Source organism: Galleria mellonella, unplaced genomic scaffold (genome assembly GCF_026898425.1).
Source record: "Galleria mellonella isolate WM207_F2 unplaced genomic scaffold, CSIRO_AGI_GalMel_v1 utg184, whole genome shotgun sequence".
NCBI lineage: Eukaryota > Metazoa > Arthropoda > Insecta > Lepidoptera > Pyralidae > Galleria > Galleria mellonella.
This window is the reverse complement of record NW_026442025.1, coordinates 10,026,073-10,042,492: the sequence shown is the minus strand read 5'-3', so window position 1 is coordinate 10,042,492 and position 16,420 is coordinate 10,026,073. Positions and strand designations below refer to the sequence as shown.

The following is a 16,420-nucleotide window of genomic DNA, read 5'->3' as shown; positions in this document are numbered from 1 at the left end:
ATGTAACTCGAGTGGTTTCTGTTATAAATATTTTAAAGACAAACATTCGTGTAGTTTATGCGAGTAGGTATCTGTTTAACAATCAACTTTAAAAAGAAGGAGGTTCTCATATATATATATGACGTTATATAATGTTTCATAACTCCGTTAGTTCTAATAGATTTAGAAAATTCTATTTTTATCTAAAAGGATATACTTAAGCTGTTAAGGTGCCAAATGACAAACACACTTTGAAATTTAAAACAAATGGAAACATTCAATGAATCAACTTTTTATTTTATTGTAGATTCAATACAATAAGTTTTTTTTTTATTTATTTTTTTATTAGTTATACTATATTGTTTGTTTTGGGTTCATTAAGTTTATAGAAATAGACTACATACATAATACTGTGACGCATCACAACCGCTCACGAATGGTCCTGAAACTACTCGAGCTTGTTCGACCTCATTACACGTAATGGAAATCGATAGTGATTATGAAACTTATAACCGTTATGCATATAGTTTAAAATACATATGTACTTAGAAAAAAAACTGTTTCAGATATCTGTCAGATCTCAAGTTTAATATTCATAGTACATATAGGATCTGTTTATTAAAATAAAAAACCCTATATGATGCTGCATTCATTAAATCCATTCAATTGTTGTAAGTGATTTTCCCTTTAAATTTAATTCCTTGAATATTCTCGGAAGTATCCCTATTTTTAATCTTTGCCCTTTACAAATCTCTTATATTTCTAAAAGGTATACCCTTTTGTTGAATCTGAATATGTGAATGAGCATCCCCAAATCAAATCATACATACGCAACAAAGAGAGACATAAATTCCAAGGAAGATTAGTAGTTCCCCGGGTCATAAAAGGGAAGGAGATGCCTCGACAAATAGGCGTGCGGAAAATAAGTTATGGGCCCAAGTTTTGACTGTGATGAATTTGTCTTCGCTGAGTTGGGTATAGTTATTTATTTACACAACTGTTCATAAAAAGAGTGTTTCGCTGTGTAATGCGTTCGTAGAGACCAAGTTGCTTGATGGTTTTTGGAGATACAGGTAATGGTAGCTTATTAATATTGTAGTGAGTGTCGTATCCAATGACATAACGTTACTTAAAAAACAATATGGCAGATATGAAATGGACAACAAGACATCTGAAAAGCCCGGATTATAAATTAAAAAATACATAACAAAGGAATAGAGATTCATGTTAAAAAAGTTATTTGTTGTTAAAACTAATTTAAAAGAGTAAATTCTTATTTTAGTCGAATCTTTTTGTGTGCGTATTTTGCGCAATATCTTCACCAATTTTGAACCGATTTTGATAATTATTTATGCAATCGATAATGTTCTGGTAGCCTTAGGCCCATATTAATATTTTCATGTAAAGTGCTTGCATTTTGCAGAGTAATATTTATTAGTTACGAACCTATATTAATGTTTCCTTCTCAATATTAATTTACTGTTATATTCTTGTTGTTTCCTTATTTGGTCCAAGTACATTTGTATCGTTAGTTTTGTCTGTTTTTTTTCAATAGATGATAATGAAATTGTGCCCCCGCCTGCGCTAACGGTATAGTACGGTAATGCTGGCGGGGCAGCAGTGAGGAATTGTAGGTGAGGATGAAAGGGCAGGTCAGTTAGCCCACTGTGATGAATACACCTGGAATTCAGCACAGTGGTTTCCAAGAGGAACCACGTGGAGGTCGACCTGATAAGGGTATATTGCTAGCAATAGTACTGATAATCCGTATTAACAACCCCCCCCCCCTCCCAGTTTTGTATGTTGATCACAATAATTCGAGCTCGGCTCTAATGCGAATAGTTTCAAATCGTGTATATAATGGATGCGTTTCACAACATTAATTGTACACTTTTCCATTTCATGAAAGCATGAACGATAGCATATCATAAATTATACTCGTACGTTACGAATCTTAAGTTTATTACTAGCGACTCACCCTGGCTTTCCACAGGTTTTTACAGATACAATCTTTACAGATATATATAAGATTTCTAATATCTTTTAAAATCGTTTCAGTAGTTGATTTAAAATAAAATAAATGATTTTGCCTCAGTTGAAGTAGTTTTTTTTTTGTAATACACACACGCAATACACATTTTTGTGACCTTAAATTATCTAATTTGATAACCAAGTTTACGATTTGCGTAATCGTATTCATTTATATACGTACACATTGAAAGGACTTTCATTCCGTAATTACACTATGGGTTTTTCGACTTCCTACCCATTGTGTCGACACGGCGCGTTCAGTGGTAATCGACATAAAGAGAGTCACGTACGCGGTAATCCCCACGCGAGCGGTTCAAACGAATGTCTTCACATCAAATAAAATGATATTATAACCAAAAATCAACTCAACACGCTCAAATGTTATAATAAAATAGACTTTATTTGCATATATGCAATAAGGGCCGGTGAGCTGTTTTTTTTTTTATGAAACCTAGATTGGTAAAGAAACTGACGGCCCAACTAATGGAAAAGGATAAATGTTACAAATCACAGAACACTCTTGCTTTTCTGACGTATGAATGATTTCATACCTTTATTGTTTCTCTTAAAAATACATATGTTAACAATATATACACAAAAAAAAATACAAGTAAAGAGGTAGCAATAGATGGTCTTAATGCTAAATAGGACTATGGTGTTAGGCCTCCATACTCTGTGATTTTACTGCTGTCACTCTTTCTCCCTTCCAACTGAATCAAACACTGCCTTGAGAGCAGAGCTTCTTCATGACAGAAACACGAGTGAGAAGGATTTTTTTATACAACTTAGAATGGCAAACAAGCTGACGGCCCATCTGATGGAAAGTGGTAACCGTCGCCTATAGACATAAGCAGTACCATGGACATAACGGAGTATACTGTTTCGCCCATGATACCCCCCCATGCGTTGCCATTCCTGAGGACTCAGGTGTTATTCCTCTGTACCCTGTAAATTCACGTAGTAGTTGTCTAGCTGTGATGTAAGAGGGCTTCCTATATAAATTTCTATAAATACAAGCAGGGGTCCGGAGAACATTAAAGAAAGAAAGGAATATAAACAAAAAATTATGAAAAACACTAAAATTTTCATTAAAAGTCATCACTGCATAATCTACGAGTCGTCAGCTGGTCGTCGCCAGAAGCACTAGAAGTATTTCGTACAGTTTGCTTTCGGTTTATTTGCATATGTGCAATAAAAGGCGGTGAACGATGATCACGGAATGATTCACGTCGCGACATTGAGCGTCGTTTATTTAGGACGCGTCGCGTCGGACGCGGCGCCGGCACCGGCGTGATGCGCGCCGCGCCGACAGATGGCGTGTGGCCTCGTCATAAAGTGGTTGAACATAAAGAACAAAGAGTACAACAGATTGTGGGTAATAGTAGATAGCTTTAGACAAGTATATACAAAAAACTTGTGAGTTGTTGGTGTGTTACAAGATATCTCAATAACAAAAAATATTTTATGTAATGAATTCACTGTAACAGTAAACCTAGTTGCTGGTTGTGTTATTTAGAGGTTTTTTTCCGTATACTTAGCACCTTCTTTCAGCGCAAAATTAACATAAAAGAGGGTGGAAGGGATTGTTAGTAGTCAAGATCTAACGGCTTCATTCCAAGCAATGTACCTTATCAGATCGACCTCCACGCGGTTCCCCTTGAAAACTTTCATTGTTAATCTTTTTGGAATTGCATCACAATGGACCAACTAACCTGTCTTCATTTTCACCTGTCATCTCTTCACTGTTGCCCCACTAACGCATGCCCATAGCGCAGGCAGTATTATACTCCATTTTTATCCTTAAAAAAAACGCGGTTAACAGTCGCTGAAAAAAATACAGACGAATTGAGAATCTCCTCCTTTTGAAGAGTTTCGAACGTCAGAATACAAGTCGAGATTCCTTAAATATATAATAAAAAAAAGTATGGTTTTCTCTAACATTAGCGGTAATTTATTAATAGAAATCAACTCTTACAATGGATTGTCATTTGAACAATGGAAGGAAATGGTTCATTCTTAAAATTCTCTTTTGAATTGAAATAACAACAAATGACATTAGAATTTTGTTTCACCAAACACTTCACATCCGTTGGTTTTTTGGTACTTTTAAATTAGTTTTATTTACTACAAACATATTTTTTTTATTAAATAAGTTAAATATGAAAATAGAAGTTTTATTAAAACGTGAAAATATAAATAATATATCAATAATTATTGTCATATAATAAAAGAACAAGAAAATATAGCTAATAATGATTATTTATTTATCCAAAGCACAAAATAAATTGTATAGGATAGATACTACATAATAACATTATAAAAATTATAAAATTAAAATTAAAGTTTATTTACAGTCAAATACAATTCAATTTGTTTTTCTCTTTTAATTATACTCAGTCTACTTCATAATTTATATAATGAATACATACAATCAATACAGTTATATAATATTTATATTGCTAGTAATAAATAAGGTTGTTACATTCCGTAACTGACAATCCCTTTCCCCTCTAACAGTTACATTGCCATATTTTATTTTGAACGTTCTTAACTAAAATGCATAAAGTATGTATTCATGTACTTACTAAATCGATTTATAAGGGAGAAGTGAATGGACAAGCATCTCGGAGAGTGGCCTCGACCAAATTGGCGATATTGTGAACACAGACCGTACTAAGAGTTTACGCGGTCGACGGATAGTCCTTGGGGTTCCGTATTCATCCTTGACATCTTAGTTGAATAATTAGAAATTATAGATTATGGGCCTTATGCGTCCGTATCCTAAATAATGACTATATATATGAGGGATATAATGCGTGTAATAGTATTTTCAGTAATGACCATGATATTGTTCATGTCTATACTAATATTAGAAAGAGGGACGATTTTATTGTTTTTACGTAATGGATAAACTCCAAAACTACTCAACTGATTTTAAAAATTCTTTCACCTATCGAAAGGTACATTATCTGCGAGTAATATAGGCTAATAGCAATTTTCAAAAAGTTAAAAATCCCTACAGAAATTACAATGATGTAGTTCAAGATATCAAAAATTTGTCTGTTAAAGCTAATGTATAATACTGTTTTATCTATCTACCCGTGCGAAGTCGGAGCGGATTTCTAGTATTATATATAGGAGACAGTTACCACTTTCCATCAACATGTTTGCCATTCCCAGTTGTAAAAAAAGATATTAGAAATACACTGGTAATATACATACAGGGATGACGGCGGCAAATTCGCTCGCTGGTATGTTGGACTCTAATATGCTCGGCAAAACCGCACGTGACGTCACTAGTGTTACAGGTGTCCATAGGCTACGGTAACCCCGTTCACCATCAGATAGGTTGTATGCTTGTTTGCCACCATAGTAAATTTGGGCATGTCGAGAAATACTTCATCACCACGACAATAGTCGACAAATGCTTCTGACTACCTCATAAGGATTATTATCGTGGACATATTTTTTTGTATGATCTACTAGTATATTTCACAGCATTTAAAACTAATTCCAATTTAATAGTAACAGACGGACCAACAGACTATTGCACCATAAGGATCCTTACGTACCATTTTGGTACGAAACCTTAATTAATAATGTTATTTCATTACCTTCATTTTATTCATAAATTTCCTGGTAAATTGATTCTTAAAGATATTTTCTCGGAAAGTTATTGAATCTCTTAAAATAACAATTTCAACGTATAGTGTATATCTATAGATTTAATCTAATTTAAAAGGTTATTTTTAAATACATCTTCTTGTAAATGTAAAAGCATCGCGTACCTAATGTCTTATGACCTTTCTCAGCAACAGTGTCAATTAACAATGATGTTTATGCATGTCATCATAGAGACCAAACAATAGTGCTAATTATGAAATCAATTTATCATTTCGCTGACGTGCAAAATGTTTATTTATCTCAAACTAATAGAAGGTCGTGTTACTCTTGTTTGTTACGTGCATGAACAAGTTGCTTCAGCAATGAATAGACCCTACCTTATAAGGGGATACTATGTTTGCTTGAAGGCGTATTTATATTTGTATGATTTTTCAAATGTCGTTACAAATTTGAATATAAATGGAATAGATTACTGTTTTTTTTTATTAGCATTTTTTTTATTGATTACAGTCGAATGACTTTTGTTGTCATCATCATCATATCATCACATGGTTGAGATGATGATATCTCAGTCATTATCCGTCCCTTGCTTGACGTAAGCCTCCCCCATAGACTGCTATAAAGAACGGTTCTAAGTCACCTGCATCCGTTGACTGTCTGCAATGCGTTTCAGGTCGTCACTCCATCTAGTGGGGGACATCCTACACTGCGTTTGTCCGTACGAGGTCGCCACTCAAGAACCTTACTTCCCCATCGGTTGTCGGTTCTTCTAGCTTTGTGAACAGCCCATTGCCTGTTGTCGTATTTAGTTTGTAATATTAAATTTCTAAAACAGGTAATATTAATTATCCTTATAATACCCCTGTCATATCAGTCTGTACACTGACTACTGATGATGATGATGATTCAAATTGATTCAGTTCAGTGATTTTTTTATTACGATATCACTATATTAATATCATTAGCACTGACCTGCCTCAATCAGTGCTCTCTTATGATGCTAAACGACTATTTTACTTGCTCTCCGTACCTTGTCGATTTTTATGATTATTTTTTGTAAACTCTAGAATTTACTCCCCATATTAATTTTGTCTTGACATAAGTAGCTTGCAGAATTGCAGGATATAAGCCTATCTAGTTATATTACAAGGATAATCTAATAAGTACAGCAATGTTTGTATTAGGTAGTAGGTACCGTTTCTCGCAACCGTTATTGTATTTTATAAAACAAACATCACTTAAAACATTAATAATGTAGAAAAGCGAAGTTGTGTGGAATATTGTGTTTCGTATCTATAAGCAAAATGTTTCCTACAAAGTTGTTTTATGTTACTAAGGAAAATTTCATGTTTTCTCCCGCGGCTTTATGTATCATTTGTTAATTCGCGCAATAAACCATTGTAGTCGTAAATTTTCGGCATAACTTTACATGTTTTTTTTTTTTATTTGACGAGGTTGACTGTCACGCTTGCGATACAGATTATAAAAGGCTATAGGCCCATGAGAGTTTGTAAAACCAATGGAAGATTCTTCTTACATGAAGATTTTTATTAAAACTCAAAATTATTGTATTTAAAAATTGAAGCTTAAGATTTTTTTTATCATTTTTCAACAGCTTCGATTTCAACCTATATATTTACAACTTCCTCGCCCAAATACAATAGATGATAAAAAGGGTAACTCTGGCTTATTGGTACATTTTGGTGCCCCACCAATCAGGAATAATAGATGCGGCAGGTCAGTTGGTCCATCAGGGAGGATAATTGTACTCATAATTAATTCATAGTAAGGAATTAATTACGAGTTAACCCTTCTTTGCATGATTTTTTTTATTGGTGAAATAAATCAAGGTGATATAATTCATGATCAAAATTTAAGGATAAATGGTTAAAAAATAAATTTGACAGCTATGTTTTGTTTTTTGCAATGGACATTAAAGATTGACGACAGACAAACACGATCGACTAAAAGTGAACTTGGTCTTTTATATAATTTTTGGGCATTCAATGTTATGATGGAATTTTCCACCATTATTCAAAGAAGGGTTAATACGATGGTCTCCAGAGAGGATCGTATAGAGATCAACATTTATATATTACCCTGTCAACGCATCCCAATCCCCTCGCAATTCTGCTATCCTTTACAACTCAATAATTCTATTGCACTTTGTCTTCAGGTGACTGGCAACAGGGACCATGTTAGCCAGCAGATCCAGCACAAGCTCGGCGACTACCACCTCGCACAGTCCCTCATTGACGATCCCAGCAAGTCCATCGGGATCTACGCCGAGCCACCCAGTCCGGCGCCATGTGAGTACAATTTTCTATAAGACAGTTTCAATACAATTTAATGAAAAAATGAAAAAATCGCGGGTCTTTCTGTCGATTTAATAAAATTTGAATGTTCTTCGCGGTCATATGTTTCCTCCTATCTATAATCCTGCGGCAGCAGAGCGTGAAGAGAAGAATTTTGTAGACTGTCAAGATAACGATCGCCAACACGGTTTAAATTGTTGTGACGGTGACCCTTACGTTTGGACCACATTACCTGATTACCATCAGGTATGGTGTGATCACTTTGACTAGCCTCTATAAAAATTTTTGACGTAAAATAGTCCGTAGATGTCCAACAGTAGTACAACTAGCACTAGCAAATTCGGGGATGGGTACGGCCCCCTCGACCTCCCCTCTAAATACGCCTATGCTGTCAATATTAATTTACTTGTTTTACATAAAAGCTATTAGCGAGCGATAAATACCTTTGTAGCTGTCTCTGCAAAGCAAGAAACTAATCCTACTAATAAATGCAGTTTTTGGAAAATAAAATGCGATTGTGATAGATTCCATTGCTATTGTTTATTTTATCTATTGTATTAATAATGATACTGTATATCAGAGGAATATACATTCAGTCCATCTAGCGATTCGGAATCAACTGTGCTACATAACCAGGGCAGTAGCTAGACCTATGTGTAATGTACAGCAATAGAACTTTTTAGTAGAACAGAAGCTATAATTAAGTGACTTCGAAAAAGGGAATCAAATATTTTTAGGGATCTTTCATTTTAAGGTAAGGGCGTTGCCCCTTTATGCTCCCCCCCCCCCCCCCTCAGCTACGGCAATGTACATAACAATATTAGTAATAATTATTAATAATTATATTTTAAGGTATATTTTCAATGATTGTTTAGAGATATTTAAAATTGTTATTAAAAGTTAAACGATAATGCAGTTTATTATAAAGTTTGCCTTGTTTCCTTATCAAAGTTCTTCCTCGTAATTCGTGCACGGATTTTATTAAAATCAGTATTTTGTTTTAAAATGAATGTAACTCGTTGTTTTGTTAGTCATACAATATAATCACCAACAGTTGAGTAAATTGATTACACTATTTACAATAAAATGTCTTTGCAACAATGTTGTGAATTCCGTTGAAATAAGTATTACGTGTTCGAATTTATATTGTTGTTATGTTACGCACCACCGACAACTAAATGTATAGTTCTGATTCAAATCTGTTATAAATTGTTGAAACAGATTCTTATAGTAATAATTTTGCTATAAACTGTATTAATATTGTAAATGTGAAAGTAAGTTTGTTTGTTATATATTGGAGTCTTAACTGCTCATCCAAATGTCATGAAATTTGATATATACTTTTATTCCGCTTGATAAGTATGTCTCAGTGATGCGACCGAAGTCGTGGATAATATCCGATAATCATGGTTTAGAGGTCAAAATAAAGTCTTTACAGTGATCGTCGCTGTCAGTTTATTTATTCTTGTTAACGGTATTTCCGTCACAATCTAGGTAAATAAGCCTTTCATTAAATATGGCTTAAGTTTAAATTGATGTTATAATGTTTACCACATTAGATGTAGTATTTTGACCATTATAAAACCAATTATAATAATTCAGATGGTCATATTTGATACAAAGGGCTTAAGGTATGCTTGACAGAGGAGAGGTTATGAGAAAATTAATATGTCGGTCTCAGAATTTGTATACTTTTAGTGTCTAGCTTTATTTTTGTATAGTAAAAATAAAACTAATATTGTGATTTTAAACTAAATAAGAAATTTAGTTTTGTAGTCTTAATAAATATGTTTACACAAATTGTTAAGGTTCAGATACGTTGAACCCTCCAAGGGAATCTGTATTCACATTGGTCTTCAAAGCCTCTAAGAAAAACGTGTATGTTTCTGCCTCATCCGTACAGACAGACGGGCTGTTTCGTTTGATCATTTACTCGGCAGTGGTTCCTCCGGGTTCAAAGACACGGAAATCACCCGAGTGGAAATTTCATTTAATTCGCTATGGAATTTGGGCGCACTACACAGATACGGGGACTGTGTTTTCGATTTGTCAACTTTGATTTCCAATATTCGTACCGAAAGTCACACGAGGGCATTTTATTTGATCTCTATTGCACTCTTCGGTCGATGTCCATTCGTCATGTTGACCGTCGTGCGTGACGATTTGGATAATTTTAGTAACAATGTGATAACCTGTGTGTTTATATATATATATTGACGACGGCTACTTACTATAATTAGTTTCAATAAAACTTAATCAAAATGTAAACAAACGAATAATCGGCCGTAAGACCTCTGCTGTCCGATAACAGTGCAAAAAAAAAATCGGATAGTAGATAGAATTTTTTTATTTGTTACTAATTTACGTACTATAAGGAAAAATAGAGGGCAAAAGAGGAAGGGGAAGACCGAGAAATAACTACATAGGACAGTTAAAGGAAATACTAGATATCATGTCGTACAGGGAGGTCAAAGATATGACCTGGAATAGAACTGGCTGGAAGAGAATGTATGAATTAGTTGCCTTGACAAGAAGAAACTCTTAAATATAAAGAGAGTATTTCTATTAAAATTTCAAGAAAACTTGGTTACCCTTTCATCAAGCTTTATACGTTCTATCAGTATATGACTATACGTAATATCAGATAGGCCGTTTAATTGTTTGCTATTCCAAGTTAGATATGTCTTGACTTTATCTCAGGCATACTCGTCAATCCATTAAACTCTCGACTTTTTCCTTAAACAGGCTCCTTTATATTTGGTCATGATAAGTACTCCTCTCTGTAACAAAAAAACATCTTCCAAACAGACCGTATTAGAAGTTAAAAAATCCGCAACACAAGAACGTAGCTACATAAATATTTATTATGCCCCGCAAAAGTCACCGGCAACGTTTCAACGGAATCAACGCGGTTCAGATTTGATACGAAATAGAAATATAATAAAAGGGCCACCCAGCAAACTTTTTATTTCTCTCAAGATTATACGGCGAACAGATAATTTCGGTACGGCATTAGCATAACAAAGCGAGTAAGTTATTTGATACTCCACTGTGCTACTTAGCCCTTCACGTCTTTCACGTGAAATAGGCATCCGATTTTTTTGCACTGAATTGATATTTGCATAATAGCTAATTCTGGTCCATTTTTGATGCTCACCTGTATTCGATATTGTGCGCTTGCGTTAGAATCTAAAATTGTTTGACAATATGGACAACGGATACAGCGGACGTTATAAAAAATAAATGTTTCTCCGCGAGCCCGAGTTGTAATGGATAATTCGGTTAATGTTTAGGATATGTTGCATGATTTTTTTTTATTGTTCTGATATAAAATGTAATAGACGGCGTGCTGCGAAGCGTTACGGTTTTCTTTTTACCTTATGTTTTTAGTTTATTTTGAACCTTTTGTTAAAGTAAATGTAAAGCAAGTACAATACTGGATTATATTTTAATAATTCCGATACCGATATTGTTAAATTTAATTGTTCTCTACTAGCCGATTACCCGACATCGTCTTCGTAAATGGGACCTTCTGTTGATAGCAACAGTAATGTAGTGGATGAAATAGGTTTATATTTTTTTCCACCACCTACTTTAAATGACATGTACACTAAATTCCATGACGATTTCTTGATCTATCTTAAAACGTCACCAAAGCCTAACTGCGGTTGCCAATCCGCCTACCAAGCGTGGCAACTGCTAGCAAAACCTTCAAAGAAAAAGCTAATGTTCAGCAATGGATAGTTACGGGTGATATAAAGATGATGATGATGATAGTCAATATCAGTTCTAAATTTAATTCAAAACCATTCGATCTTTTAAATGTGTTCCAGTAATAATGTGTTATATAATTTATAAGTCAATATTTATTTATAGCAAAGCAATATTAGATTACAAATTAATACATAAGTAAAATAAATACTATATAAAACAGCATCAAATTTGCACTCCAATAACTACTCTGCATGACATTCGATATTATGAACATTAAAAGAATAACTACTATATATTTAAAGTACTTAATAAATTGGCAGCTTTAATGTACCATTGCAAAGATTATGAATACATCTGTAACTGTTTATCTACAACAATTTTCAATTTTTCACTGCATTACTACATGTCCCAAGGGTAAACTGAGACAAAATGCTATATAGCATTAAGTCCGCCTTTTATACCAAATTTTTTTTGTAATGTGGTTCATAAATGATAAATAAACAAATAAATCACCCAAACATCTTTATAAATTATCACATTTATAATATTAATAGGATTAGCGTGTACTATTAAAATAGTTTTGCACGCAGATGTGCTAATGTAGACTCGATTATTTTTCAATTAAATTTATTACGCCCATTAATCTTGTCGCTCCAACTTCAGCACATTGACAGCGTTGTCGAAGTTATCAACGTTACGTAATTAACTCGAATTTGAATACTGATACAGGGATGTTTTATGTATCAAAGAGATATATTTAGTAGATCGCGGTCATTGAATGGCTCGTACATTTTGATTGACGACGCGTTGTTTTGTGACACGGGTTATAAATGATTCGATCCGTCGCGTCGTGCCCTCTTACGGCGGGCTTCTGTTGTTCTTAACCGACTTTAGAAAGAAGAATAAGGAGGTTCTCAATTTAGTTGTATTTTTTGTTTGTTTGTTATCTCATTACTGTGTAAGTTGTAAACCGATGTGGATTTTTTTTTATTCTAAAGGATATACTTGCTATTAAGGAGATTAGTGCCATAGAAATTTTATCAAAATCAGTTCTGGCGTTTAGTATTTAAATCAAAATAACTGGTTTTGCCACAATGGTGAGACTCGGAGCGTGTGACGTCATAATGACATGTGACGAAATACTGTCGACGTGCAGTGGCGAAATCAAGTACATGTTGTTTGTATGTAATATTTGATACAAAAACTAATTAATACTAAATACTACTATCTATATCTCCAATATCTATGTAGATGTATTACACTGCTTACTAATAATATGAAAGGAAATTTGTTACTGCATTTTTTATTATTTGTTACATTTATCTCTCGTAGCTTAAATGCTCAATAAATTTTCAAGAAATTTGACCTTTACCATACTAATTTGCATAGAGAGGAACATGGCTATTTTTTGTAGTCTCGGTAGCATTAAATTATCTAATTAATTATTAGAATAGATACAAATAAGTCAAGTTTGCTATTATTATGATTCTCTTACTATTTTTGGCAACCCTAGCTACTTGAACGAGAAATTCTTTATTCTTTACACGGAACAAGTATTCACGCATTATTACGCATTGCAATAAATGGACAAGACGGACTGTAGTATCTACTCAGATGACTCTTACAACTCTACGTAGTAGAAACATTGCAATAAACTCCCAATCCGCACTCCTTTTATGTGGATCCGTTCCCGGAAATCCTAATTAGACCGGTTAAGGCAATGTAACCTTAGTTTATTCCTTTGATGACCTGTAAATTACGAATTCTGAACACGGCCCCCGAACTCATCGCTTAGAGAACACGACGCAAGATAAATATGTAGGTAGATTAGACGCCACCTCCCACAGTCCCACAATTCTACCCCATCAGCCCACCAGCGTGCCGTGTGTTTACTGCGCATTTTGTTGATTATTTATCTGATATCGTTTCACCTCGACGTTCATAAACACTTAGAAGGGTTCGATACAATAATAGAATACATACTTCACTTAATAACATTTAAGATATTTATTTAAATTAGACTAGAAAGGTTACGAAACGAAGTTATAAGCTAGATGTTTTCCCAGAAGCTAATACAACACGAGTAATGCTAAATTTAATTATATTTCATACAATATACAAGGTTGGCGCAACTCTGTCAACAAACCTATAGCATCCTTCGAAGCTAACAAGATTTATTAAATGCTTTTTAAATAAGAAAGTAGCAGAGTGTACCGTGTTGAAATGTTGATAACGGAATAGTTTTGGTTAGTGGGTGATGAGATTTTTACAACTGAAGTGAATAACAGAAAAGTTCGTGCACTCAGTATAATTATATGTATACTAGTTTTTAACAGATATACTGAAAAACCGCCATAAAAATGGTACGTACGTGTATACTGAGTTTCAAAACAATTGGTTCAATTGTGAAGGCTATAAAAATTAACGACGAACAAATAAAAGAGGGAGACTTTATACGAAAGTCGTTTCCTTGGGCACCTCTGTCCCATTCGTCTTTCTACCGTGAAGCAGTTGTGTTTGCGTGGCTGTATTTCGGTTTGAAGGGTGGGATATGGATATGTTATGTCCCTGATACTGCTCATGCCTATAGGCGACAGTTACCATTTTCCATTAGGCCGTCAGCTAGTTTGCCATTCTAAATTGTAAATAAATGAATAAAATAAAAAAGAAATACAATCAATTCGCCATTTAGAGAGACAGCTTATTTTTGAAGTCCTGAAAGAAATAATATGAACTGTATCACATATGATATACGTAATAGTTACTCTATAAGCAGTTTATAATTGTTAAGATTTAGAAAAAAATCTTCCTCTTTATGTGATCAGTTTATAACATAACAGTAAAAAGCTTTCAGCTTTAAACGCATAAACTTTGTAAAAGTATGAACTTGTGGCGCTGAACATTTCTCGAATTGTGAATAAAGATCCACACACAGTGGGGGAGGGGAGAGTAGGCGGTGGGAGAGAGGTCCCGCAGATATAAACGCTAGCAAATTTTACTTAAAGAAAACGTAAAACACCAATTTAGTGTTACCCACAAAAAGTTACTTCAATTGGAATGAAATTAAAGTATAAATTCTATTAATTGTGATTGTAATTATGAAAATTAAGAATTAATTAAAATATCGAATTACATTATTTATTAGAAGAGTATGAATAAAAATTTTTTGCTTTAATTTTTGGATTTTTGTCCCTCTAATATTTTGCCACTAAGCACTTGCGCATACATACATGGCTATGTTTCATGTGTGGCTATGGGGCATGTGTAGCACTGTGTATTCTGCATGCATGGTGCTGGTCTTGTCTATATGACGGTTACCACTTTCAATCGGGCAGGTCGTCAGCTTGTTTACCGTCCCGTTTTTTTTATACAATTTAGAATGGCAAACAAGCTGACGGTCCACCTGATGGAAAGTGATAACCGTCGCCTATATACATGAGCAGTACCATAGACATAACAGAGTATACTGTTTCGCCCATGATGCACCCCATGCGTTGCCATTCCTGAGAACTAAGGTGTTATTCCTCTGTACCCAATAAATTCACGTCTTACATAAAACAAAATAAATCATTTGGGACTACATTTTTGAGGAATTGAATAGGTCCTCATCACGCAATGTCATTACTGAAAACGTGTACCGCATTGGGGACAATGGTAATGAATCGGTTTAATTCGATTGCCGGTCATTAATTCGTGACCTAGTTCATTAGTGCAGGGTGGACAGTGTGTAGAGGCGTAAAAATAATTTAAGTATTCGAAAGCAATATCAGTATGAAACTACCAAGGAGGATAAAGCTATCAATGCTGTAAAGAATTAGAAAAATTCATTTAGATCCATTCCTAACCAACTTCAAAAAGAAGGTTCTCGATTCGTTGTAATCTTTATTTGTTATGTATCTGCCGATTGCTGGAAAACGCATGAAATTCTTTTTTATATGAAAGGGTATACTTTCAGATTGGCCCCATAGAAGTTTTATTAAAATGGATTAAGTAGTTGTTTTTAAATAAAATAATTGGATTTTTTAAATAGAAATATTTGTTTTTACAACGATTGAAGTAATTTTTTTTGTAAAACACAGATCAAGCCGATTTTTCTCCACAAAAACTGCGTTTTCAATTATCACGAAACTAATTTAACTGTTATTATTTTAAAACGCCTATGATGGTCGGATTATACTATAACAGAGATAAATCTGATATGAAATATTTTAATTTAGAACACGGAATCGTGTCTGTAAGTAAATTTTGCTTCAGTGACATATTAGTCACGGTTTCCAAGGGGAACCGTTAAGAGGTCGACCTGATATATTTACAGCAAGTTCAGTTGTAAACCGATTAGGAATTTTTTTTTTATTACAAGTCTAAATAGACCAACAGTATAATTAATATCTCCAAATTAAATCAGGATTATATACGCGTATGTCCGTGGCATAGCAAAATTCGTGGTCATTGCGAGATTTATATGTAAACAATTGTACGCGGAACAATGGGTGGCTTTGAATGTATTGCGTATGTTACAGAGAATTGACAAATCGGTAACTCTGTCTCGCATACTAACGATTTGGTATCAACTTGAATTTATATTACTTTACATAATACTTTACCTTTTTCGCTTGTTTCCTTCACCAGTTATTTAGACAAGAAAGTAAGAATATTCATAACGAAGTACGGCAACATTGCAGTTGTTTATCAATTTCCAAAAACTATTTAATATTTTTTAATATTTTCGTTGTATTATTTAATAATTGCTCTGTTAG

At 33.8% G+C, this 16,420-nt stretch overlaps 1 protein-coding gene across 6 annotated transcripts in view; it reads left to right on the top strand.

Moving 5' to 3' along the window:
* LOC116412933 (AF4/FMR2 family member 3) overlaps positions 1-16,420 on the top strand; it is a 309,889-nt gene that overhangs the window by 175,717 nt on the left and 117,752 nt on the right. For all 6 annotated transcript variants that reach the window (XM_052893985.1, XM_052893983.1, XM_052893981.1 and 3 more), the window contains one exon: positions 7,811-7,943. In XM_052893985.1, the coding sequence (XP_052749945.1) occupies positions 7,811-7,943 (133 nt within the window). The remainder of the gene's footprint in view (positions 1-7,810; positions 7,944-16,420) is intronic.